Here is a 27,791-nt window from a genome sequence, read left to right as displayed (position 1 = left end):
AAGATTCTTAAAAGCTTTCGAAGGTCCTTGAAAATCGCAGAAAACAAATCTTGTAAGGTGTCAGGGAATCTCGGGAATCTCAAACCGTTCCAGAAACTTTGAGAGAGTCCCTTATAATTTTATTGAATTTAAAACTATCGCTCTTATAATAGTAACGAATTATTCTAAAAATGTCAAAGTATTATTGAAATATTCTAAAACTCTGGAAAATCTCACAGAATTTCTAACGGATCCTGGAAACGCTTGGAAAATGTAAATAATCCGACAGGAAGCTGAAACCGTTCCAGAGAGTTCTACAGAATTTCAGAGAATTGCTCAAAATTACAGAATCATGGGGAATATTAAAGAGGATTTTGATGAATCCCAGAGAATTTTAAAAATTCTGATCGATAACATAAAAAAAATCCTGCTGAAATCCAAGCAATGCTAGAGGATATCAGCCGATTCAAGAAAGTTTAGAAAATCACAGAAACTTCAAAAAAATCCTGAAGATCCTAAGATTTCACAAGAATCATCAATCATCAAAAAGACAGTTCTGTTCTAAAAGAATTTCCAGAAAGGGGAATCTCTAGGAATTCGCAGACAAACAGGAGAACTTACCTGACTGACATGAACAACTAAAACAGAAATTAGATATAATGGTAACTGAACTGACGTCGCTGAATCACTTTTGTTTTTAATAAATTGTGCGAACTGAACAACGTCAGTAATCTACCAATTACAAACGCAATAAAACTTTATCAACGAGGACAGCACCTGATCTAAAAATACAGAAAATTAAAGTTTTTACAATAAATTATGATAATATCATGAAGAAATCCTCAGATAAAACAGTACAAGAAAAATTCAAATTTCTGGGTGAAAACTTACTCAAAGCAGCCATTGTCTTCGTCTTCCCTTTAGCAATCTCCGAAGGTTTCAACGTGGGTTCCTCCACAATCTCCACGATTTCCGCCCCTCTGGGTTCATCCTCCATCATGTCTTTAAACTCCTTCTTTTCGCTCGGGGGTGGTGGTGGTGGCGGCGGCGGACAAATATCTCCAGGTCCTGACGTTACCCTCTTCAGTATTTTTGAGTTTGCCGTCACACTTTTCGGGGGCATTGAATGCCTCGCCCCCAACTTCACTTTCTCTCCTTCATCTTCATTCGATCCACTCAACGAAGACGCCGAAGAGCTCGATTCCTGACTCTTTGTCTTCTTTTCGTATTTTTGTGGTTTGGGTAGGAACTCGTTAGATTTTTTCGTGTTGGAGGCGACTTTGACCACCACATTACATCCGGAATTGGATGAACTCGCAGATCCGGAGCGACTGTGCGAGCCGCTGTCGCGTGATCTGGAGCGGATGTTGGATTGTTTTTCGGTTTTCTTCTGGGAGTCGTCGCGAACTAAGTAGATGTCTTCGTAGTCGTGGTCGTGGTCGCCGGAGCGCTCCGAGAGGTCGGAAGATGAGAGGTTCTCGTCTGACCCCGCTCCGCTGCTGCTGGAGTGTACTTCCACTTTTACTGCGGACATAGAGAAATTCGTTGAGGTTCAATTGGGCGAAATTGAATGAATGGGAACAATGCAAGGTGACTTTTGGATGATTGCGAAACGGTGTGGGAATTTCACGGCAGTGACAACGGAGGAATGTGGGAAATTTAGCGGAAGAGCTACCTGTGAGGGCAGAGAGAGGCTGTCTTTGACTTGGGGCCTCGAAGAGATCTTTCACTCTGTTATAGATGACTTCTTGGGGGTTGTGCAGGTAGAAGGACTCGCCGTTGACGCTTTCATTGGAACTTTCGGAACCGCTGGACGCACTAAAATTATCTTATTAAACCACCACGAAATTAGAAGATGAAATTACCTGTGTCGATGCGCAGTCATTGGGTTGATATAAAGACCGTCTTGTGGAGCATGTGGAGCCTCCATGGACCTGGAGTTTAAAGGAGGATGAAGAAAAAAAGGCTCTGAATTGTCACCGTTTTGCGCCGGTTTACACGTTGAGCAGTCACTGCTCACACTATTCCCCTGAAAAAACAAAATTTTATTAACAACAAACCCTCATCAACCTCGCACCATTTCGAAGATTTTAACCAAACTGACAATTTTACCAAAACTGGAACAATTTCTCTCGCAGTTATAATTGCTGTTTCAAAACTGAACGGTACCATTTTCTAATCATCGCTCGTTATTATTAATTGATCGAATTAAAGCTTGAAGTCGATTTGTTTCTTCACTCACCCTTTTCAACTGCTCGCTTTTCCGGGTGCAAGAACAAGACTTGGACGGTCGATCGCCTTCTTTGTAATCTGGAGTAGTTCCGTGTTGGACCAAAACATTCAAACACTACACAATTCAGTTAGAAATTGTTAAATCTATGTAATTTGTTCTACCTCAACTTGCTGATTTTCCGCGGCGTCATTTATTGGACTTTTTCCGTATTTGTCCAACGAGAGGCGAGCTCCATGTTTGAGTAACCAACGGACTGTTTCGAGGTGGCCTCTGGAGGCGGCGAAATGGAGAGGGGTGGCACCGTCACCGTCGCGTAAATTGGGGTCGACTCCTTGCTCCTGAATCTGGAAATTCATTGACGCATTTACGCATTTTGCACGTTTTGATACGCTCTTTATTAAATTCTCAAGAATTAAATTAATGCTTTCGTTGGGATTCGTCACAAATTAGTCAAATTTATTGAAAGTATGACACACTTTTGAAGCTTCGAGACTACGAACGGAATCTAAGGGGACTTGTGAATTTAAAATTTGTTGGCAACCTTCTCGGCGATGAAAAGCGCCACAAGGAAATTTGCGAATTTGTAGGACAAAAAGTGTAAATTTGACAACATTATTAGACATGTAAATATTATGCAAAGAAGTATTTAATTCATTTCTCATTTTATTTCTTCAAATTTCCTGTGTTTTTGTTAGTACTGGGGTTTTTGTGTTTGCTAACACATTTTTGACTTTTATTTTCTGTTCGTTAATTTTTTTCTTTGCGTTTGGTTAGCTTTTGGTCATTTTGCTATTCGCAGATTTAGTCGTTTCCTGTTTCGTTTTATATTTCATTTTTGTTTAGATTTTTTAGATTTTGGTCGAAATTGGAAATTTATTTTTCTTGTTTAAGTGTTTATTGTGCAATACTTCAGTTTGCAGCAAAATTTTTTTTGTTTAGAATAATGACGCCATTTCAATTTGAATTTAGATTTTTTTGTTTATCTTCTAGATTTTATTTGTGTTCTTTCGATATTCTCTTTCAATTTGTTTTAGATTTTTTCTCATGTCTTTTGTATTTTTTTATCCCTAATTTCGTTTTAGAATTTTTCTATACGTCATTTTTCCTGCAAAGAATTTACCGATTTTTGAGGGTGCAGTTTTATAAATAAATCTGCAGAATTTGAAAGGGATAAGTTAGATACCTGTAATGAATACATGTCAATTCTGATTAATAGATTAAATACCTGCAAATCGGCACTGAAAATAGCAAACAGAAGTTTATTGCTAATGCTCCTACAATTTGGTAACAATTTGACAAATGTGACTGTTCCTGTTTGACATTCCGCAGGAATTAAAAAAATCAGCGACCAACCGCAAATTCGCATTTTAAATTTGGCGCCTCCAAGAATTCTCTGCAGGAAAAATGAAGTTTAGATTGTGTGGATCTGTATGTTCTTTTTTCAGATTTTCTAGATAATCGCTCGATTTTTTTCCGGATTTTTTTGCTTTTTGTCTAAACTGTTCTTCAATCGTCAAGAGTTAATGATTTTTCTTTGTGTTAATTTAAAATTAAATTTCATTTTTCCGATTTTTGGGGTGCTAAAATTAGAACACTTCACATGTGACAATAGTTCTCTGCTCCCCGGAATTGGTCAAGGTGACGTTTAATTGCCTGCGAATTGTCGCCAGCACGCGAAGAAAGAATTTACCAGGAAAAAAATAAAACGCATTATCATTAGAGTGTCTTCTAACGCTGAGTACACAATGCACAAATCCGAACAACGGAAGCACTTCTTATTTCCTAATGGCACTCGTTCCTAAAACTTACCATCCATTTAACACAATTAAGACATCCCATTTGCGAAGCAGCGTGAATCGGTGCCATTCCGTCCTTTGCTCTCACATAAAGTGATCCTCCGGCTTCCAACACTAGAAATTTGAGCACATCCAGATGGCCCTCTTGCGCGGCTAGGTAAACCGGAGTCACGTCATTGTCCATTTGGGTATTAGCACTGCAACAATTTAACAATTTGAAGAGAGAAACTCCAACTTTTGACATTTTCTAGTCATCTTGATACCACCGGGAAACGAAATGATATTAATTAATTAAACTGCAGTCTTGTTTAGAAGGTTGTTTTGCGAAACGTCTAATCAAAACCGGAGTTCAATCAACAATGTAATTATAAGTGCAATGTAATTATCTAAGTGGAGGATTAAAACTTGTGCAATAAGTGTCAAGTGACTGTAGAAATTAAAATTGAAGGAAAAATTATTGGATTAGTTCCTACTAGGTGTGAAAATGACTCTGGGTGGTCGAAGTTGGTAGAACAGTTTGTAAATTTCTGCCCCAATTTTCGCGCGTAGGTTGACCTGTCGTAACGACTTCTATTATTTACGTGCAACTAATTAATGCTTATATTTTTTTAGAAAGGTGTTTCCTTGCGCCAACTGAAAAATCAACTTGTTTCGCGAGTAAAATATCTCGTACAAATTCTAAGTAAACAAGGCGGTCAACAACGGAAAAAGTAGACTTGAAACAATGCGACAGATGTTTTTTACTGTTATTTTGAAAGTGTTCAAATAACTTGATTTACCTGAAACCAAAAAAGTTCGCAGAATTCTCATTATCTCTATTTATTCAACGAGTTGAAACTTTCAATTATACATAATTTTTAATGTTTGTTACAACGTAAACGATTTACTGCAAAAACATTATTAATTTCCTTGCAAAAGAGAAAAATTCGAAAGGTTACATTGGTGTAGCTCGAAGGAAGAAAAATGTGTGAAACTAACAGTGGTACTAGGAGGACTTCGACAAGGTTTTTGCTCAGAAACTAATAATTACAGTACTGCGATACGTGTCATTATGGCAATGTGAATTATTTTCATTTCTTCATCGGTTTTTACTACAAACGACTGGTTTTGTGGAAAAAAAAGATTTTCATTGAGAACCAATGCCGTTATGATTGGGCTCTAACGATGTCGTAGTTGTCTTTAACAAATTAATGGCAATAAGTGAAGAAACGTTGATGCGGCCAACAGTTTAAATTAACATTTTATTTGTTATTGTTAAGGCTTTTTAATGAATTTTATCACTTTTAATTAGGGACTGTCATTTTTATTATACTGGGTATGTCGGCGTTAAAGTCTGCATTATTTTTGAGAGAACAAAATTTTATTAAATTTATTTTACACCCTGTGTATGATAAATTTTAGCTGTGTTGATTTTTTATTTCTGCAAATCCTGCGACATCCCACATTATTTAAATTAACAACAAATCGTCATAAAATAAGTAATCAAATTAATAGTCTCATATGAGTAGAAAATTTGATATTCTCTACCCTTAAAGTCTTTTGATCAAATAACTACATAATTCTACAGAACAGGAGCCAGATTCTGCAGTTCATTCCTCGAGTTCTCAGGTTCTGGAGATGATAGTACCACATTTTTACAACGTGTTTAGTACAAAGAATCACTTTTGTTACAATGTCGATATGCGACATTGACCTCACCTATCGCACCTTAAACCCACTTCATCCAGTACCGGTTGACAAGTACTGTACTCACTCCGATCGGTAAATCATCTTCATCTGATTCCACATTATTACATCGTACGTATAAAATTTCGGGAGCTTGAACTTTCTTCGTGAAGATTTATTGTGTGAACAAGGAAAGTGTACATCACTTAATGAAGATGTTTAATTAATTAGCGCCGTGTGCTTTATCTTTATTCATTTCAAGCAATTTATTAAAATATTTGTAAACAATTTCCTCACACGTTATTTTTTATTCGTACGATTTATGTCGACAATACCTCATAATTCATTCACCATAAAATATTCCATTATTAACTGAAATTATGCAAATTAAAATTTATTAATGAAGCAGTTTTTTTTGCATTTGTAATTGAAAGCGTAGAAATTGCAGATCTATATAAATCAAGCCAAACTTTTATTTTATGTAAATTTCTGCAGTATAACTGTCATTGATTAGAAAAAGGAGATTAACGCGCTAAACGGTCTTGAAAGTATTTCGTTGTTTCTTTCACTGTAGGAAGTGGAGTTTTGTATTGATTTTTGTCGGCGTTTCTTGTTTCCGTTTCGTGAATAATGACGCGAAAGAGTGAAGTTAGGAGCAAATAATTTTAGTTTTCTATTGCTGTTCGGATCCCGAATTGCCACTGAATCATTTGGAGCGCTTTATCACCATTAAAAAATTTTTTATTGTTTTTACCTACTTATTTTATTTGTTTTTCGATTCATTACTACATTTTCTCACATTTTTATCGTTTTTTGAGCAATTAAGATAAGATTAAGATACACTGTACATTAATTGGGTTCTTTCTGATGTGTAAATTTAACAAAAATTATGACTTTAGATGTCATAATAATAATTATTATTTTAATAACGTAAAAATTCTAGCTATGCGAATAATTTAATTAACTTAGGAAATTTATTTTTCGAGTTGCTAAAATTCCTAGGATTTTAAGATTTTTATATTAGAGAAACTAATTAATTAAATTTGAAAAATCTGATAAATCTGAAGGAGTCCTAAAAATACTATGAAAATGTAAAAATTCAAAAAGATGCTTTTGGAAGGATTTGAGATCGAATATAATAAACAATTTGAATTTTGATGCCAGATTACCAACAAATTCTTCTTGAAGAAAGAATTACATAAAAATTACAGTTATTATTTCAACTGCGGTCAATTAAACAGACTTTTAAATTTAACAGAGGTGCATTTTAAACACGCTGTCACTGACATTTTGATCTTAATTGTTTGTTAGATTTCTACAATTACAACACGAAATTATGAGTTTTACAAGTGAAACTTCTGCCAATTAATTTTGAAGATATCACTTTCGTGCACTCTCTGAAGCTAGCTGAAAATCTGCCGGTCTTTAGTGCAAATTAGCGCATTATTTTCACTTTGATTCGACAAAGATTGTATGTAATCGTATTTTTTACACTTATTATTTCAAGACGAAAAGTGAAATTATGATTACTATCAGGATGTAAAATATTATCGCGCATGCAACGATCTCAGTTCAACCACTCAGGGTCGATTTACTCAGTGAACAATGTAAATTCTACAATGCACAATTAGTGTTACTTAATCAGTGCATTTACCTTGCATGCGCTAGTTAAAATTGCATGTTTTACTGTTGACTATACAGGTAAACGCATAATTCTATTGTACACGGAAAAATAATCAATTAGGGCAATTACAGTTAATTTTAATTTCGCATCCGAAGTAATAAAAAAATAGAGGAAACAATTCAGATGCAACGCAAGAAAGCGTTAACATTCGGCCATTCGACATAAAAAAATAAAACAAAATTCAAATCGCATGGAAATTACGCACAGAACTTTCTAAATTAGATTAAAAATCATCTGAAATAAATCCGCCGATGCGGCACTTTCACTGTTACGGTTTTGGGTCCTAACGTCAGCACTGAGATGATTTGGACCCAACAGAGCGAACGGTGCGAGCACGTGACTGTAAACGTCCCATAATTAGCCGTAATTAAAAATTAGTTGCTATATGCACTAGTAATCCGGGTGGTTGCCCCGGAAAAAACTTTCTTGGATTTTCTACAATCGATTTATTATTGATTGGTGCAACGGTTACGATTATTTTTTCGGTGCGGTAATATCTACTATTTGGTACCTTATTTTGGACGCATTTCTGTGTCTCCTGCGACACGTAGCTCGATGCACACTTCCCATTTTCTTTCCAAATTGTCACACTTATTGTTAAAATTTTTGTTTTGGCGCGCGCATCACATGCCACTCAGCTGTCATTACCGGTACTGCTTATCCCCGGATCCGACCGACAGTTAGTACGGTACTGCCATTACAATGTTCAGAGGAACTCATAAAGAAGAAAGTTGTAATCTTCGTGGGGAGGGGATCGATTAACGCGAAACGTTTAAATTATTTAGGATTCAGATATAGGCACTACTGGTGTTGCTTTTTGGATTTTAATTTTGCAATTATGACGAGGAATTTTTCAATTGATGGTGAAATTTTCTTATTTATGTAGAGTCGATGAGCGTTCCGCGTAATTATTTTAAACTTACACCGTAAGTTACGTTATTGTAACTGCACGGGTGTTACATGAATGACTTTTAAGACAAATTGGACGATAGAAAATATTATGGATAATTAAAACGAAATTGCAACACGAATGCAGTTTTAACAGTTGTTATGAAATGATTGCAGGTTGGTGTAAATGTCGAATTTTCATATCTCTAATTTTATTATGTAAACTGAAATTTTTTATGGAGCATCATAGTATTTCATTTAGTTTCTTCCTGTTTCATCATTGTAGTACTAATATTTTAGGGTGATTCTGATCAACATCTGAATAGTTTTAAGTGAAGTGAGCTACCCTAAAATTTTAGACTAATAAAATTAATTCTAGAAATTTTTACAAAACTTATAAAAGTTATTTTGGTGGGATCTATTAGCCAATTATACACGTTTTTAAGGGAAAAATAGTTTACTCACATTAATTGACACTGTGTACTTCAAAATGGCGGCCAAATAATAACTTCACAGGAACAAAAAAAATTGAACAATTTTGCTAGTAAAGTGAAAAGTAAAGTATGCAAATCCAATTTTTAAATCAAAAACTAACAAGGGAAAATTAACCCAATCCACGTACTTTCTATACCACTGGCAAAAAGCGCACCTGGAATGACTTGTTTCCCAAGCAACCAGTAACTCGATTATTTGTTCAATTTTAAATCAAATAATTCAAAAACACTCTGTATGTCTAAAAAAATAGAAGTACTTTTTACTTCGACTTTTTTAAGTTGTTAAGTTGTCAAGTCCATTTTTGAACAAAATGCGTTTTTAATTTTAATAAAAATAATAACAAAAAGGTACAGCGAAACCTTTTATGTGTTACTATTTCAGAATTATAAGAAACATTCTATTTGCATTCCCCAAATTTTCAAATCTCAGATTTGACGACAAATATGTAAAAAAAGATTTTTCGACCTCAGTTAAAAAAATTCAAAATGAACTTAAAAACTTAGCGATTTAATAAATTGTCAAGTGGAAAAAAATTGTACCGACTAAACCAGAAGTTTGCCTACAATGTTTTTTCTAGAGACGAAATTACACTTAGATATTTAGCTTTATTTAGTCTTCCACTCAATTTTAAATAAATAAAAGTGTCGTACCTTAAAAAAATTGAATTTTGTAGTCTATGCTTATAAGAAATGCGAAATTTCAACACTCCGTATATTCGACATTAAACTACGTGTTCGAAAAGATACCAAAGTTTAGTTGAAATTGGAAGAAAATCACTATCTTTGCAATGTAGTCCACGCAGTTTATTCTTAGATCAAAAATAATGGAATAAAATAAAATAAGGCGTGCCTAGCAGTTTATCGCATTTTATTTCTAAATCATCAATCAAACATTCTTCTTGAAATTCTTCATTGCTTCGAGATCGATAAATCCACTCTAGTTGACGTTTCAATTTCAGATAAACAAGTCAGGAAAAGAGAGGTGCGAATTTAAAACTTTATAATTAAATAAAATAGTTCACAAAAATAAATCCAACTGCATAACACAAATTAATTCCAAATATGCAAAGTCGATATTTTTATTAACAAATCTATTTATTATACATAAGCTTTCATAAGTCACCTTATCCTTTCGCTGCAAAGATACCTTGCATTATTTATGTGTTCAGTTTAACGAATTTTTCAAAACGTGGTATGAACTTAATTAAGACTGATATTTAATACAGATAATAAATTAAATGAAATGCTTTTAGCTCTTTATTCTTGGGTGTTGCAAATTGTAGCCGCTCCACTGTCAGGTAAGAGGTTATATGCTTTTAAAATAAAAATGGATAGCTTTTAACTTTCATTATTACTATAAAGTGGTAACACCTGTTGATAAATATTGAAGAGGAAGCGAAGTGGTAAGGAATATTACATCGAGAGACTCTTCTTAGAGTCCTTTTAATTGAAATTGAAGAGGTGTTTTTTTTGTACAAACATCCGATTACAAAACAAACTTGCAAAAAGAGCGGATCTAATGAAGCAGAACATTGATGCCACCACTTCTTAACGAAATATGCTCGCATCACTGATTCCACCGGAGTATCGCAACTTGTTTTCCAGTAGTTTGTAATTTATTTTAGCACCTGAAGTCGTTCTGCTTGTTGTGCTTGTGAAAAGCGCACTTCCACGAATATGACACTAATAAATACAAGGGAAAGCGAATGTAAATATGCATTATTCGCCACTAATTATTAAGAAAAGTTGATAACATGTTGCGAACAAAAAATGCACGTATTAGTTTGTTTGATTGATTCGCTTGTATTCTTTTGAAATGAAGAATGGAACCTGTCAAGCGCTTGTCAATTAAATAATTTCTCCAAATTCACGGGCGCAAGTTCAGTGTTACGCTGTCTTAATTATCGAGTTTCTTTTGTCGTTTCCACCGAAAAATTAACCAGATTACGGTGAGAGTCGTCTGAATTAATTCATTTAATTATTAGTTTTGCATGCAATTAGTCTACGGTCTATCACCTTAAAATAATTCAAGCCGCTTGTTTATCTTATGGTAACATTGCTAACCCACTTCATGGTTAAAAAAACGTCTAATAAGCTAAATAAACAAACTAATTACCAACCCTTCATAACCAAGACACGATTCTCTGATTTACTGCGAGCGGTTATAAACCATCTGTCGGTGGCCATCTAGGTTAACGATCATTTTTCCGATAATAACTTATTGGTGATCGTTTCCGTTTTAAAAGTAACGTTGAAGTAAATCCGCTGTGAAGCCGTTGTGACATTTATTGGTACAATAGAAAGTGTCCGGACGAAAGTAAGAGCTACTTTTCAGATTTAGATCAAAATTGTTATCTTTACTTGCGATTTCTACAGTAACAATAGCTGTCTCATCTGCTTAACTGAAGTTTGTGGTTACATGTTTAGTTGACGAACTTTCGTCGGTTTAGTTTAATGGAATATTAATTGCAGCTTGACGTTGTTAGCACCGCACAAAGATGTGTTTTCCTTCATTACAGTTTGTTTACATGAAAGCGGTTTTTGTGGTATAGATTTCCCACATTCTGAGTTTGAATTATTGAAGATCTGCTGACACAGCTGGACGCGCTTTTCTGAAATATAATCGATGAAAGACAGACATTCTGTTTTAATTTGTTTGATAATGTTGGATAACTAAACTGTATTACGGAATTAAATTAATATTGCACTTAAGATAACTACCAAGAAATGGTGAATTGATCAAAGCGATGACTTGATGACATTTCGTACTCAATTATAATTAAGGTAAATTATATTGACATTTGAATATCTTGATGTTAACACTGTGGTACTGTAGATTGAATTATATAAGTAGTTATAAGTACTGATTTTAGTGAAGGCTTCAAGTGTGTAATTGTGGTGGGTCAAAAGAGTAAAAGTTATCTATTTCTTTTGTGTGGACTCAACCAAGTGTCGGGTTTATTCTAATTGGCAAATTTCTTAATCACACTAATATGTTTATTTCAAGATTTGTATGATGTAATGGTAAACGCTTCACCCTTTTCTGGCAAAAAAATTATAGTTCGTTGCATTTTTCTTCCGAAATAAAAAAATATCAAGCGATCTAAAAGATTCTTTATGAAATTTGTCGTATGATATGTATACTGTTTTCCTAATCATAAAACAATTTTTTTTTTTAATTGCTCTAAAATTCCCAATCGAATCTCTTTGGTTTTTCTAAATATTTAGTATCCAGATTTTTCTTAGATTTTTTTTAGGAGTTTTGGAGTTTCTTGCGTTCATTCCAGATTACTTTTTCTGTTCTCTTTAGAATTTCTAGTTCTATTTAGACTAATTTTAGATACTATCTGGTTGCTCTGCATTATAACATAACCTTTCTTTATTTTTTTCTGTTCAATTTTTTTGTTTTTTTTTATTTCTTTATATTTTCTTTACATTTTTTAATTTAAGATTCTGCGTTGTCGATTATATTTAAATTTATGATTTCTAGATTATCTGGCTTTCCTGGATTCTGTCGAATTCTCTGAAGATTCTCCAGATTTCTTTTGGATTTTCGCAAATTCTCATAAATTAATAATTTACTAGTAATTATTAAGAATATGTATTTTGATTTCTTTATTTTTCTTTGATTTTTAGATTTTATGCTTCTATACTAATAAATCGAGAGCATGCAAAATATTTTTTTTTTAGAATTTTCCTCATATTGTATACGTTTCTACTTTTTTCCTTATTGGATTTAGTTTTATTGTCTCTAGATTATCGATAAATTCTCTTTGACTTCGTAGATGTTCTTGAGTCTGTTGTCTATCGAGGTTTTTTAGAATTTACTTGGATTTTCTTTATTCTTCATAGAGATTCGCTTCATTTTGTCCAGATTTTCTTCAGATTTTTCCAACATTCACCAAATTCATTTCGATTTTTCTTAGATTCTTATTAGTTTTGCCTATCGATTTTTTTAGATACATTTTAATCTTCTTTAATCTTCTTTAAACTTGAATCTTAAAATGTGTACTCATTTCCATAACACCCTGTATATTTTTCTTAAATTCAATTTGGAATCGTTAGATTTTTTATTAACCTAGCGATTCTCCTGATTTTGTTCAGAATTTCTTCAGATTTTTCTTACATTCTCCAAATTTATTCCGATTTTTCTTAGAATGTCTAAGCTCTTGTTAGATTTGTTTATCGATTTTTTTAGATTCATCTTGGATTTTGTTTGGTTTTTGAATTTAATTTCTTTTTAAATGCCTTCCAGGTTTAGAATCTCAAGATTTCCTATAAATTTATAGATTTTTGTGATGTTGTTCATATTATCTTCAGATTTTTCGTACGTTTGCCGCATTTATTCCCATTTTTCTTCAAATCTCTTTGTTCTCTCGTTTGATTTTTTCTACGTGGTTACTCAGATTCTCTATAACATTTTCATTGGACCTTACAGGTTCTCGCGCGGTGCGCTTTCTTTTAATCCGCCTCTGGACGAAAAGCCCGTTTAAATCTACAATATTCTTATACTTTTTGTCATAAAACTCATTTAGCGAAACTAGATTAACATAAATAATAGCAACGTGCATATAAATTGCATTATTAAGTCTAGAGAGTGATCAGATGCTGCTCCCAATCAAAAATTTATCAGTATCAATTATTTTCTCTTTTGCGGATATAATAAAAGTGTGCGAAAGTGTCTAGAAGCAGACTGTCAACAGGCTTTCGAAATCCATACATAAACCTAATGTTCTCAAATAAAAATAGAATGTGACATTAATCAAAATGCCTCTTAACACTTGTGAGGACTTTCCTTTTGATTTATGAACTCGTAGTAACCACCATCGACTGAAAGGTGCTAAAAGCACAATCAACATGTTTTTGAATCGATTTTTCTTTAGCTTGAAAATAAATAGATCTTCTCGGAAGCCTCCTTAATAAGACACATTACAGAAATAACACGTTATTAAATAACCTTCACAATAATCCACCACTTATTACCAGGTGCTCTTCAAACTTGAAGCCTCATTGCTTTGAAAAGTCCCAATAAATCAAATAATAACCATCCAATAAAAATCCCATTGTGATGTAATTACCCATCATATACAAACATAAATTTCTTCTAAGTAGTTGTAACAGTAGCAATCATCCTAACGCTCTATAATTACATTATCAACATTTTCTCGTAAGTGGCGTAGCACATCCTCATACCAAAGAAACGCACGCCAGGTACCAATTAATTTAATTCTATTTCGACTGTGAAGATGTTCACCGGTATGAACCACATTCAGAGCATAACGGATATATCACGGAAAATTCCGGAGAAGCATACCTCAGATCCGGAGTTGAATCCACTAATAAGCGCACGCAATCCAAGCATCCTCGAGCAGCGGCGTAGTGAAGTGCCAAAGTTGTGTTGTTTACACGTTCTAATGCTGGCATGTTGTCGGTGTTGCGGAATTCCGACTCCCAGAGCAGCCAGCGGAGAACGTTAAGTCGCCCGTATCTGCAACACGCAAAACAGACGTGTTGGGCAAAAAGATGGAAAAATTACCAAAGAATCTAAAGAATATTGAAGAAAGAAATTAAAGTAAATCGGTGATTTTTTTTTAACTCTCGGCGATGAAATGCCAAGGAAATAGATAGCTTTAGTCCTGACAGTTCATTGATCAATCACTTGGGGAACTAATTTATCAATAAATTGACAGTGAGTCGATGATTACCCCAGTAATTTACGTCTGCATTTCTTCACCTAACTCTATAAGAAAAAGTTAAACCGTCAAATCATATTAATTGGAACGATAGATTTAATGTGTAAATATTTTCTCTTAATTTTAGTTACGAAATTAGGTTGCTGTTTTTAAAATTTGGACGATTTATTTATTGAAATTGTGTTTTCGACATGGCTATAATCAATACAATAATTACAATTAAATATTGAAATTTATTAATCGTAATCCGATTGACAAATAAACGATAATCGATAATGTAATTGCAAAGCAAATTCTGAAAACTTAATTAAAAAAAGATACTTATTAGTGTTCTTAAACGATAAGAGCGTGTTTGGTAATATTTAATTAATCGCATTGTAATCACAGTAATCAGTAATGAAAGTGATTAATTATAATTTTTATTTGGAGAAACGTAGAAAATCACACATTTCTACACGTTTTAAGTGAAAAGAAACGAACACTTCCATTTTTGGCTTTCCGTATTTTTTCTAAAAGTAACATTTCTGAGAAGAACGGTACAACCTTTAATTTTTGGAATACTTTGATATTATAAAAGAAGTATACAGTTACTGCTGAGAACAAATTCTGATTGTACGAGCGTTTTTATTTTCAGTAAACATTAGAACAAGACGTAATGAAAATATGGGTCAGTTTAACTTTTTGCTGGGTCTGTAAAGAAGTGCTTTTTTATTCATACTTTCAATAACGAGATTCTTAGAAATCTTTTTAGGTTCTACTGTACAATAATGTATTATCTAGTTTTTCTTGAAAATATACAAAGTTATGGGATTTCTCAATAGCCAAATTAATAATAATAAAATAACCTTTCCAAGCTGAATAATTCAATACTGGAATTTGGCAGAGTTAATAAGCATGTCAAAAGTAGTAACACCTTCAAATTTTATTCTTGTATTCCTAAACTTAGCAAAAATACGAAATTTAATACAAAAAATTAGAAGTTTTTAGTTTGTCCAAAAAGGAATTAATTCTAAAAAAATTATTATCGGAGTATTTGAAAATGTTTTCAAAAATGTTTAAATTAAAAAACACAATCGAAAACTTTTTAACAGTTGTCTCATAATTGTTTTCTATGATTTTACATTCTGAACAATTAAATAATTTAGAAACGCGAGATTTATCGAAATATTACAGTTTTATAGATATTCAAATGAAGATTTGTAGAAAATCTTTGAAGTTTTTTTTTCTAAAATTTATTCCAAACTTTTCGTCGTGTAACTTCTAGATGACAAGAGATAATATTGTGTTTAACACCGCGTTAGAAAGCAAAGAACCCAACTTCTATTATGGCATGGCGCATTAAATTAAAAAAGCACCAATTCAGGACTTCTACGCAAAAAAGTATCAAAAATTTTTTAAAATCCGTCTTTTTTTAAATTATTATGTATCACCATTAGTTTTTCTCAAATATTTTGGGAAAAACTAAAACTCTTCCAGCGACTTCTACAGTATGTCCCCGGATTGAGTTCACAAGAGGAAAAAAACGTTATTTTTCATTTTACAAAAAAATTACAAAGGAATAATATTTTTTGCTTAATTTAAAATAAATAAGACTTTAATTCAAACTTTAGAAGAACTTTTTTATTTTTACTTTTGCAAAAAATGTCTATGGAATGAAATTTGTTCCTTAACTCAAACCAATTTCCACTATTTGATTGACCCATTACCTGTTTTAGCACACAGTTCAATTCTAACTCGTAATTCTTTAAGACTGTTTCGAATTTTCTCAATTATTGTTAAGGATGCAATTGCATTTTTTTTCTAATTTTTTAATACTTACACATTATTGAGTAAAGTTTTCTTTAATCTTTAACGCACTATTTGATATTGTGAATCCACAGCCCGCTATTATTTAAATACGATTACAAAATTTAATAAACAAAAATAATGAAAAAATTAATCTAAGAGTACAAACTAATAATTTTGAAATTTTAATTGCAGATTTATCTGTTTTGAAATAAGCAAAAATGTTATTCCTTTGTCATTTTTTTGTAACATGGAAAATAAACTTTTTTCCTTCTTGTGAACTTAATCCGAGGACATACTGTATAGTTCGTAGGAAAGCTGATTTAATTACTTTTTCAACGATGTATTATAAAGTTTTATGATTTTGCAAGTTGGTAAGCAAAACTAAATAAACAACGCGGTTAACTCAAAAAAAAATTTTTTACAAATACCTTTCAGTCCTGACCTGTTCAAAATTTATTGCCTAATGAAATGAATCATCCATTAATTGATAGAGATAAGAACATTCGTGCTGTAGCTTCACCTTTTTTGCAAGTTTTTTCTTTGTATACTTCCAGATAAGTTTTTTGTCTTTTGTTTTGATAATGTACATAACAACCAATAAATTCTTCAGTTAATTGCCGTCGTTCGTCGCGAAATTATCTGATTTTCGTAATAGATTATCTCGGTTTTCCTGTGATCAAAATGACACTGTGCATTTATGGTGAAGTGCAAGGAGTGTGTGAATTCACTTGCTGTTGGCAATTACCAAAACCGCTTCCTTCTTCTTCAAGGTAAGCGTTTTTGGGTTCTCAATCAGTGGGGTTGCATGTTCTTTATATCCCTGGGTGTGGATAAAGAAGAGGCATGTTTATAGAATAGAATGGTGGCGATATCTTCGTCAAATTAATAACACAAATGGACAGAAAACGAACAAATTAGTTAGTGCAATTCTAAATTTCCCAGTGAGAGTCTATGAATAAATTATCTCCAAGGTACTACCTACATACGCTTTTTACGAAAGATAAATCACGTACGTACCTCGAAGAAAGTGTTTAAAATTACCGAAGTAAATTGCAGTAACGGTTTTGATGAGACGAATTTCGTTTTCATCGGGCCATCCGATCTTAAGATTTTCCTCACATAAAGATAAAAAAAGCTTTTGTGACTCGACTTTCTTTATTCCATAAGTGGGTAGGTCTGAGCGATAAAATATCTTCTTCTTCTTTAATTTATAAACAATACCGATCGGATTTATGGCTTTCTCCAGCGTTAATAGTTCCGGTGTTAATCCGGTTACAGGAGTTAAAATCAAATAACACATTACATGCAACAAAATTCTTCGAGTATGTGAAAGATGATCAGAAAGTCGTTTAACAAGACTAATCATTCTCGAAGCATCAGCTTTCGCAATTGGAATTAATCATTTTTACCGGTTTCTACAACGGTTTTTACTACGATTTAGTTCTGTATTTGCTTTGTAGATCATAGTCAAGCTGCGATGAATGCTAATTGGGAAGATTTATGAAATATTTCAAATGATAAAAAGGATGTTGGGCAAGGACATAATTATAGGTGGAAATGCATTGCGTTATTTTATATGTAGTACGAAGGTCGTACCCACAGCATAACTTCCTTTAAATCCATCATAAAATTTTAATGGCTTATATCGGCGATTTGTGGTAAACCGTTAAAGAATTCTTTCAATTTTCATTGGCATCAATGAATTTGTTTTATTGCAGAAATGCGTGCGGAGGTATGTCTTCCGAGTTTTATTGAAGAAATCGGGAGTAATTAATTTTTGCCTTATAAGGGTTTGTTGGAGCGGTTTTTGCTGGTTAACAAGCGAATTTCCCAGGATTTCTTCAAGCGCACTAGAATTCAGGAATTAGAACCTGTCCTCTTACGCAGAATTTTATTTGATTTGATCAAATCAAAGAACCATCGTTCTGAAGTTAAATTTAATAATTGCTTGGCAGTTTTTTTATGGTTTAGATACTGTCTTATGCAGAATTTGATGAATATTTTTATTGTTTTTATATTTTTTGAGTTGACCGATAATTTCAGAACTAAACTGCGATAAACGTTCGGCCCCCCTCGCTGGAAGATTTTGTTGTAAAATGATTATTAATATTATTGTCTTAAAATTATACCTAGAAATTGTTGAAATAATCCATTCAAATTTTTTTGGCCACCTGAAACTCCTAAAAGTTACAATAAATTTAGAACTCCATTTAATCTCCATAATGAAATATGACTTTCATTTTTTTTAACATTTTTTTTACATTTTGCACTGGTAAATGTTCCTTTTGAAAGTTTTGCCCGCGGTACCTTCGTAAGATTTTAATCTTGATAGGCAGCAATTGACAGTTTTCATATCATAATCAATCACTCAATTTTTCGTGTGCCTTTCGCTCCCAGTTAATGTCAAAGTAACAGTAAATTTAACCTTTCTATTACTTTTAAGAAAAACGACAATGTATTCATTGTTTTGGTGTAAAAAACCGGCAAATTTCAGTTACTTTTAGCTGAGGATAGCTATTTATAGAAACTTAGATTTTACATATTCTCGAGATATTGTTAAATTAGCTGATCATTTATTGTTGGGGAATGAATAGTGCTACTTTGTATACAATCAAGAAAGTAGAGAGATTATTTGTTGTTTTAAATTTCGGATTAATATTCGCGCGAATCGATTATTACTTTTGTGTTTTTTTAAATTGATTGATAGTCTTTGAATTCATTCATTAAAATCAATTATTACTCTCAGTTGCTAATCAACACAATTTTTAATTATAATAATAATGAAGTTTGTTGTTTTAAATCAACCGTTTTGAGCTGGAGATACCATCAACTTTGCCTATAAATCTCTTATTGGAAGTGCAAACCAGAAGTGCTATCTGATCCATTATTGCCTTAACTTGAGCAGTCATAAATTCCGCTGATTACGGCACAAATAGTAGATCATTTTAATTCGTGTTGCAGTTTTTTTGATCGTGACTACAAAACCCAACGGAATCCCAAGATCAATGTATACATTAATACGATTTTAAGTGGAGCACATGTGCACTCTCATTAAGACATTAAATTCCTCCAAACGGTTCACCACGAATCTCTTTAACAAAACGCGCAACTCGCTCATCCGTAAAAATCTCCAATTATCGTCTACATTTCCCCGTGTTTACCTCTAATCAATTTCACGGCTTAACTCCGATACGGTTAACCATGTGGTACTCGTGTCTTTTTCACGATAATTTGAAAATTCACTTAAACTACCGTTAAGGCCGTTCGCTCACCCTTGAATTTATTATACTGAAAGTGTTGAAAACGACTGTCTTGGGTGCTATTACCGTGTGCTTTCCTGGAGACTCGAACGGTAGATGCCAACACGAACACATGTTCTTTATGCATCACTCATGGTTTTTTACACGCACGTCTAACATACTGAAGAAAGTTACCAGCCCATCGAACCGTTCTCTTCGACGGCTGATGGAACACTGCATCTTCAAGACAGTCTTCATAACGGATACAAACATCCGACTTCATTAAAAAATTAAAACGCGGACCTTCATGAATATTGATGCTGATGATGGCTTGCCGAAGAAGAGTCTGTTTTATTGCCGCGAATTCGCCGCGGTGACGCTAATTGCTAAGTTTTAGAATTCTCAAAAACTCAAAAATAAGTATTGAAAATTTTTCCTCTCTTATTTTTTTGAATTTTGACCCAGTTCCAATTTCTCTGCAATAACCGCCCCGTTACTGCATTAAAAGCTTCGTGCAGCCACAAATTGGCCAATTCCGATGGAATTTCCAATCACCGATATTAGCGCACGACCTTTCGTTAAATTTTCCACCACATGTCGAGTGTTTTGATTAGCACGCACAACCATATCGATCCCATGGTACCATGCCCATTGTTGGCGGAAGTATGATCTCTGCTTTGCAACAATCGCGAGTTCCGGTTTATGATCATCGAGATTACCGTTGTATCAACATTATCAACTTAACTAACATTCACAGTTAGATTTGTAAAATTGAGATCTAACCTGAGATTCTGAATCTTAATGGAAGTTTGGCCGTTACCGATTCTCCTTTGTTCGTCATGAGTCCGAGCGATCGAGTCTTGGAAAGATTTTCTCACATTCTGTTTTTTGTGGCGTTTCTTGAAGTTGCCGAGTCGCAACGACAACATTATCCGCACTTTGATGTGTCTTATTATGTATTTCTCGGTTTTGAGACGTGTCTTGGATAAATGTGATTGTCTGCGGTATTTGAAATTCGTTCCTGCGAGGTGGTTTGAGTGAAAGTCGTAATAGCGAGTCAAAGGGGCATAAATCGGATTGTTATAAATACTCGCGCTATCTTCAGAGCACTCGTAAATTGGTTCTTCGTGAAGATTCGTTTTCGAGTTGAGGGTGTTGTACAGAGCGATGTTTTTCCCTAAATTCGTACGAGTTTTCTTCACTGATTCAGTCCGGAAGTTTTGACTGGGCTCGTACAACTGGTTGACGGTGAATCTGCAGTTGTAAGTCTTCGCGCGTTTCTTCGGCTTGAGCAACCTCCAAAGTTGAGTCAAGTAATTGTGGCTCTTATTGAGCAACAACCGCTCTTTGTAGATCTCCGGTAACTGCAGATCTGAGTATTTCACGGGATTTTCCGGGAAATGCTCGCGGTAGTTTTCCGAGACTTGATGAAAAACCAGTGAGAGATCCTGTTCGTGGTCTTTTTCCGGAAGTTCCATCGAGATCAACTCTTCGATGTCGTCGGTGGAAACCGAACTGCTGTCTTCATCTTCATCTTTTTTTCCGAGGGTTAGAAGATGGGAGCGGTTGTGCACCCACCCTTTACTGATAGTCCACTCTTTCAACCACTCCGGTTTTGTTCTGTCACTTCTTGTAGTCTCATGGTTGATGATGGGTGTTGGTGACCACGACCCTTTTTCTATCACAACACACAAGCACAAGAATCGAAAAATGTCGGAAAATATCGTCATGTCGATCATATCGCGGCCGTTTTTTCACTGTTTTGTCCGTCGAAACAAAACGGATATTCTTTGTGATGTGTTGTTCACTCATGTATACAACCTATTGTGTCACCGATTCGTCAGCCCTTTTTTGTCAAACTGTCTCAGAAATGTGTCAGTATGTTGATCGCATGCCTTCCAGTGTTGCATAATTGGATGATCTTATTAAAATGTTCTTGTCGATATGCTGCCCGAGGCTGCACAAGACCTACATCCAGAGAAATCTGACGAAAGTAGATAAGACTCTCACACGTCGCTGCTCTTAACGGCTTTTTAAGAGACAATTGAAGAAAACGAAAATGGGCAAAACACATGTTGTTCATGATAACGCTTGTAATCGATGGGTAGAAGGCTGCGACCTTCATGGTATGGCGGTGGCGGCGGGGTCATTGCAGTTCGTTAATTTGCTGTTGTGGAGGAAGTTGCTGCTTTTATGGAAAAGTGACACAACTTGTAAGAGGCGATTTTACACTTTGATACCTTAAGCTGATTAACGGCCAGCAGATGTTTTCTATTTTTTCTATGAGGAAATACAATTGCGAGTTTGATGTGGTATGCAAAAAAAAACAGAAATTATTTAATATTGTTATGTTTTTCTTCCGAGCTCAGGTAATTAATAAAAATGTAAATAATGGGAGTAACTAATTAATGAGCTTATTAGAAAGTTTAATCCAATTATGCAGTATTATTGGAAACATGTAAGTGCATTGTTCTTGCACGTCTGTTATAATGCATTTTTATTATTGCATTCGTCTTCCTACGAGTTGGCGCGTTTTATACAGAATCTCTAGCTACAGCTACGATCTTTCAAATTCTAATTCCTCGCTTGAACTTCTAGTTTGCAGTTTCTAGTTTGCTGTATTTAAAGCTATTTTTGCGTTTTTTGTAGATCTCACTTTTTAAATTCTGCAAGTATCCTTAAAAACCTCTAGAAAAACTAAATACGGATCTGTCTAATTTTGATTTTATAGGCCTACTTACTCAATATTTCTAGCACTTCTAGTCGAGCCAATTTTTGAGCAACTATTACTTTCTTCACTTAATGACTGGAAACATTTTACGGCAATGATGGACAGATTCGTCATTTTTTTTTATACAAGTTCGGTACTTAGAACGTTGCAGCTTTCATTTCAGTTTGCAACACAAATAAATCGTTGTTTTTAAATCGAAGCTTTGTGTGCTCTTCTCTGACTAATAATAATAATTGGTAATAATTTTCGTATTCGGAACATAATTTATTGTGTTTTTAGTTCGCGCATAAACAAATCATCAAAGAAGTATGTTTGTGGAATAATGGTGACAGAACATGCATATCTGAATTTTCTCACATTTATTTCTCGGCCTTTAAATAAAAATAAATATCATATAAGAGTCTGTCTAGTTTCAATTCTTCATTAAATGTAATAAGATTATGCTGAGTTTGACTAAAAATTAGTGAACAAATTTTGGACCAAATTTTTACCGAAGAAGCGCAAAGGCATTTCTAAAGGAAAATTGCCTCCTGATTTTGAATCTGATGCCGTTTTGCTTTATTAGGTCAGAACTTAGATATTTGTAAAATAAGTTTTTTTGAGTACACTGCGTTTGTATTTTTCAATTTTGCTTAACAACTTGCAAAATCATGAAACTTTATAATACATCGTTAAAAAGGCAATTAAACAAGGTTTCTAATAAACTATAGAAATCGCCGCGAGAATTTAGTTTTGCCAAGATATTTGAGAAAAACTAATGAAAATTTCGAAACACGAACGGATTTTAAAAACTCTTTGATACTTTTTTGCATAGAACTCCTAAATTAGGACTTTGATTTTTTAACGCAATACGTCATAATAAAAGTTGAGATCTCTGCTTTCTAACGCGGTGTTAAACACGTTATTATCTCTTGTTATTTAAGTTACATGACGAAGAATTTGAAATAATTTTTAGAAGAAAAAACGTTTCGGTGATTTTCGAGGATTTTCTAAAAAATTTAATTTTTGCATAAAATCTCACATTTCTAGATGATATTATAGATGAAAATGATACAGCAATTGTCAAAAAGTTGTTGGACGATTTTTTTTCATTTGAAATAAATTTGAAGAGGTTTTCGTATCAATCTAAATAATTATTTTGCCTCATATAAAATTTTATAATAATTGATGATGTCAGCTTATTAAATTGCTTTTCCAAAACACAACAATTTCATAACTTTGCAAATTTTTAAGAAAAACTAAAGAAAATAAATTTTTGCACATTAGAACCTAAAAAATCGTTCATCATAGGTCTCTGAATCCGGACCTGATTTACTATTAAATGAATATGTATTTCTCGATCTGCAAACTTCAAAGGATGTAAAACTGACAGGAAATCTTCAAGAAAATATCAACCAAGTATGCATAAATTTAGTTTAAAAAGCGCTCGGCAATATATCCTGCTGTCACAACTTCATTCCACTTATTAAAGTAATTATAAATGTTCCCAATGTATTAAAACAAGAGAAACGGAATTACATCAGTAATCAGTACATCAGTAAACCGGTGCATTCAGTCCGCCAGCAGGTTTCTTTTTAAAATTACATTTTCCCATATTGTTTATAAATGCATCATTATCCGAAAACGGCATTAAGATGTTTCGTTTGAACGGACAGGTCAGAGGTCTCCTGAGATTATACTAACTCGCGAATTTTATTATTATTAAAACAGCTATTAGCCACAGGTTTATGACAATTTAAATTTCATAACGATCTAGTTAACAGATGACCTAATGGTACGGTAACTGTATAAGTTTACCGTTAAAAATTAGCAGCATTTTTAATACAATTATGCAAATAAAAATATTATCGTCAAAACTTTATAGATCCGTCCACTTTCTCTCATCTCTGGATAATGAATGTAATAGTTGGTAATACAAAATGATTCTCACGTACTAACTTGCACTATTTTCAAAATTAACGTGTACTATAACACTGTGAGAACTCTGAATTCAGCTTTCGCTTACGCTTCATTGTTTAATTGTTGGTTTCTGTTTCTGTTCAAATTATCAATCCTTTTAATTATAACATTGGAAGAAAATCATTCCGAGTGAAAACTTTTACCATCAGGTGCGACAATTAAAAGAAATTGGAGAGGAAAGTTGTACCTGGAGGCATGTCGTCAGAAATTTATTACACGACAAGATGTGAGATTTTTTGTTTGTTGGGTGCGACCGGCGGGTTTATGTACATAGAGAAGAGGTGATTAATTGGTTAGACGTTTGCTTTCCAATATCGCGACAAGTGTAAACAAGTTTTTTTACCGGAAATATTAGTATTGGCGAAATTTTTGACAAGCTACTCGAATTTCTAGCGGCCGCTTGCAAATTGAGCTTTTCCGGGATTTCGAATTAAAACGTCGACTTAATGGCTTGTTTGTTTATATTTAATTTAACACCAGAATATTGTCGCATTTCTGATTCTAGAGATTCCCAAAAATGCGAGGAATCTAGAAGCAGAACCGAAGACTATCGAAGTCATTGAAAAGCGAGAATCGATGAAAATCTAAAGAGCCTCAATGATTTCTCTAAATACTTCTAGGAGTTATATTTATCAACACAAATTGACATAATAATGAAATTGCGCGAATTAGCTCCTTACCTGTCTCGCTTCCTAAAATCCGCGTGAACCGCCTCGCCAAAACCACTTTGCTCGATCGAGCAGAACCACCAAAACAAACAGCGGAAAACACTTTCGGTTACACCGCAATTTCGCACCGATCACGATCGACCGAAATTCGCACACTGATTGATCAATCTCGAATGTTGGATTAATCGCAGCAGCTCTTTGGAAGAAGTTATCAGAAGACGAGAAAGCCTTTCTTCCGACGGATGGAGAGTGGAGATGTGGTGGTCGTGCCAATGACATTGGAAAATGTGGGTCATCCAAGTGGGGCGAGAGAGACCATAATTGATACGTTGATTAAAAATTTACTTATTCTGTATTTAACAATTAGGAGCTTTTATGAGTGAGCAATTGTGTCTTGGTCTGGTAAGGCGGTTGTACTAGATAAAAATACGTGGTTTAGGCACTTCGAGTGGTACTTCAAGGTTCTTAGATAATTATTAGTGAATCTTCTGCCTAATTAATAAAAGTACAAATTAAAATTGGAAATTTAATTGACTATAAACACCACTCTTATTGTTTTCGTGTTGCAATTTATTTTTTATTTAGCTACACGTAATATTACTGATACTTACCTTTCTACGGTTTTTCCTTTGGTAATTTTAAATTATAACGTGGAAAATAACCTTGCCGTTAATAACATTTTAATAAAATCATTGTGTACACTTATTGATACCCCCAATTTAAAAATGACCTTCTGTCAGAAAGGCTGTTCTGATTTTCACAGTTCATTACAGAAATATGTATTTATGAAATTTTATTGTAAAAGATATTATTTCCAGGCATGAACTAACTGTTGTTGTTATGGATTACAGTTAGCTACAATATCAACTAATCTCATAAATTGCGGCTTTGAGTTTTGATAAGATTGAATTAATAGAAACAACACATTCATGCGAAATCTGTCAGTATTTGTGATATTTTTATTAACTTTTTTTATTCTGTGTAATGTTCTTATTAACTAATAAATTTACTAGTCAGACGTGTAAATTATAAACGTTCTGGTTAGTTTTTATGCTTCAGTTGGTTATGGGCTTCATTTTCGTAATGATATCCGCCCATAATTGCGGTCTGTGAAATGAAATTTTATGGGAACTTTCGTTTATTTTATTATTGCATACACTTTGCTCGATTCAGTATGACGGAGATCGAAAAATTAAAAATTTTTATTTATTTAATTGGTAATTAGATACATAAGTTAAAGCAAAATTTATAATATTCCATAATACAGGGTGTCCCAAAACAGGCGTGCCAAAGTGTCGGTACGTTGTTAATTAGGGTCCCAGCAGCTCGAGAAAATTATTTAAAAAAATTCATTTTCATATTCGGAGTTTTCTAAGAGTAAATTTCTAAGAGTAAATTTGGCAACATGATACATAAGAATATTGTACCCACCTACACATTTTTTTTGTATCCATAGAAATTAGAAGGAACAATGAAGAAGCAAAATTTGACATTTAAAAAGTCAAAAGCCAAAAGCTAAATTTTGAAGCATTTCAAAATGAATTATACCTAGTATTAGAGATCGATTTGGGAGAAAATCATGATAGTGAGAGACCAAGAACCACAAGAACCCCTTAAACTTGAAGAAGTTGTTCTTGATCAGGTTAAAGAATTTTCAAATAAAAGCATTCGCCAAATTGCTCGAGAACTAGAAGTCAATTCTAGCTTAGTAGGAAGAAGGACCGAGAGATTGCACCCTTGTACGAGTTCAAGCTCTGGAACCTGACGATTATAATCGAAGGTTGAATTCTTGCAACTGGGTAATGGATCAGCAGAATCAAAATCCTGAATTTAGTGTGCGTAATGAGTTGATGAAGAGGACTGATGAAGCAACATTTACGCGAGAAGGAGTTTGCAATTATCATAATCATCATTACTGGTTCATGGAAAACCCTCATGTGTTTAGAGAAAGTAAACACCAGCAGAAGTTTTCAGTTAATATGTGGGCCGGAATTTTAGGAAATCGCTTGGTCGGTCCTTTCATTTTTCCAAATCGACTAAATCACCAAAACTTTTTAGAATTCCTAAATAACAATCAAACTTTTTTTCGATGATTTACCTCTAAATATTTTGCGCCAAATTTGGTTCCAATTGGACGGTGCACCAACTCACCAAGCTGGTCCAGTACGTGAATGACTAAATTCAAATTTTCCTCAAAAATGAATCGGCGGAGCAGGTCCTGTTTATTGGCCGGCCCTATCGCCTGATCTCAATCCAATGGATTTTTTCTTTTGGAGACATGCGAAACAAATGGTTTATGCCACTGTGCCAGAAAGCAGAGACGAACTCTTGGAAAGAATCACAATGGCTGCTAATGCAGTAACGACCGAGATGTTGGAAGATGTTTAATTAAATAAAATTAGAAGGGTGAATAGGTGTCTTCCAGCCAATGGTCGGAACTTTGAACATTTGCTTTAAACCTTCTAAAATTGAATGTTCGTTTTAATGCATTTTTCCATAATAAATCTCAGAAAAAACTATATTTTAAATGGTAGAGGTATTTCTCAAAGACTAACAACAAGTATTTCTTGTTTTATTACGCTTCGTTTCGAAAGCTTAACAATTTTCAGCAATGAAAACTTTTATTATCAATGTAAAACAAGAAATACATTAACTAACGAATAGACAATGCACAGTAATAGTGACTGGAGTGATATAATAATAATGCCAAAGAAGGTGAACAAATAAATATTGAAATTTTACTAGAAAAACGATGGAAAACACCAAAGGTTCCGATCCACGATGAAATAGTTTCATGACATTATTGTGTCATTAGAGCAAAATGTCCGTAAAATGTTCATTTAGATGCCATTTCACCATGAACTCAAGGATTGCCGTCACCACTCAGAACAAAACCAGATTTTGAAGGGCTACATAAGACCAGTCAGGGCTTCATGTTATCGCTTTTACTTCTGCCAAATTCTAACACAAATCG

At 33.6% G+C, this 27,791-nt stretch overlaps 1 protein-coding gene across 4 annotated transcripts in view; it reads right to left on the bottom strand.

Annotated features, from left to right (window-relative positions):
- f (espin protein forked) overlaps window positions 1–27,791 on the bottom strand; it is a 35,653-nt gene that overhangs the window by 4,378 nt on the left and 3,484 nt on the right. The window contains exons 1-8 of one of the 4 annotated variants that reach the window (XM_088040371.1): window positions 20,243–21,259; window positions 14,054–14,227; window positions 4,022–4,205; window positions 2,374–2,556; window positions 2,222–2,326; window positions 1,845–2,008; window positions 1,655–1,797; window positions 871–1,503 (exon numbers count right to left, since the gene is read on the bottom strand). In XM_088040371.1, the coding sequence (XP_087896497.1) occupies window positions 871–1,503; window positions 1,655–1,797; window positions 1,845–2,008; window positions 2,222–2,326; window positions 2,374–2,556; window positions 4,022–4,205; window positions 14,054–14,227; window positions 20,243–21,198 (2,542 nt within the window). In that variant the 5' untranslated portion in view covers window positions 21,199–21,259. The other 3 variants (XM_088040374.1, XM_088040373.1, XM_088040372.1) reach the window with 3 other exon arrangements.

The sequence above is a fragment of the Gnatocerus cornutus genome, chromosome 7, assembly GCF_029298725.1.
Source record: "Gnatocerus cornutus isolate USDA-ARS CGAHR chromosome 7, icGnaCorn1.1, whole genome shotgun sequence".
In the NCBI taxonomy this organism is placed as follows: domain Eukaryota; kingdom Metazoa; phylum Arthropoda; class Insecta; order Coleoptera; family Tenebrionidae; genus Gnatocerus; species Gnatocerus cornutus.
The sequence above is the reverse complement of the archived record's forward strand: the minus strand, read 5'-3'. Positions and strand labels throughout refer to the sequence as shown.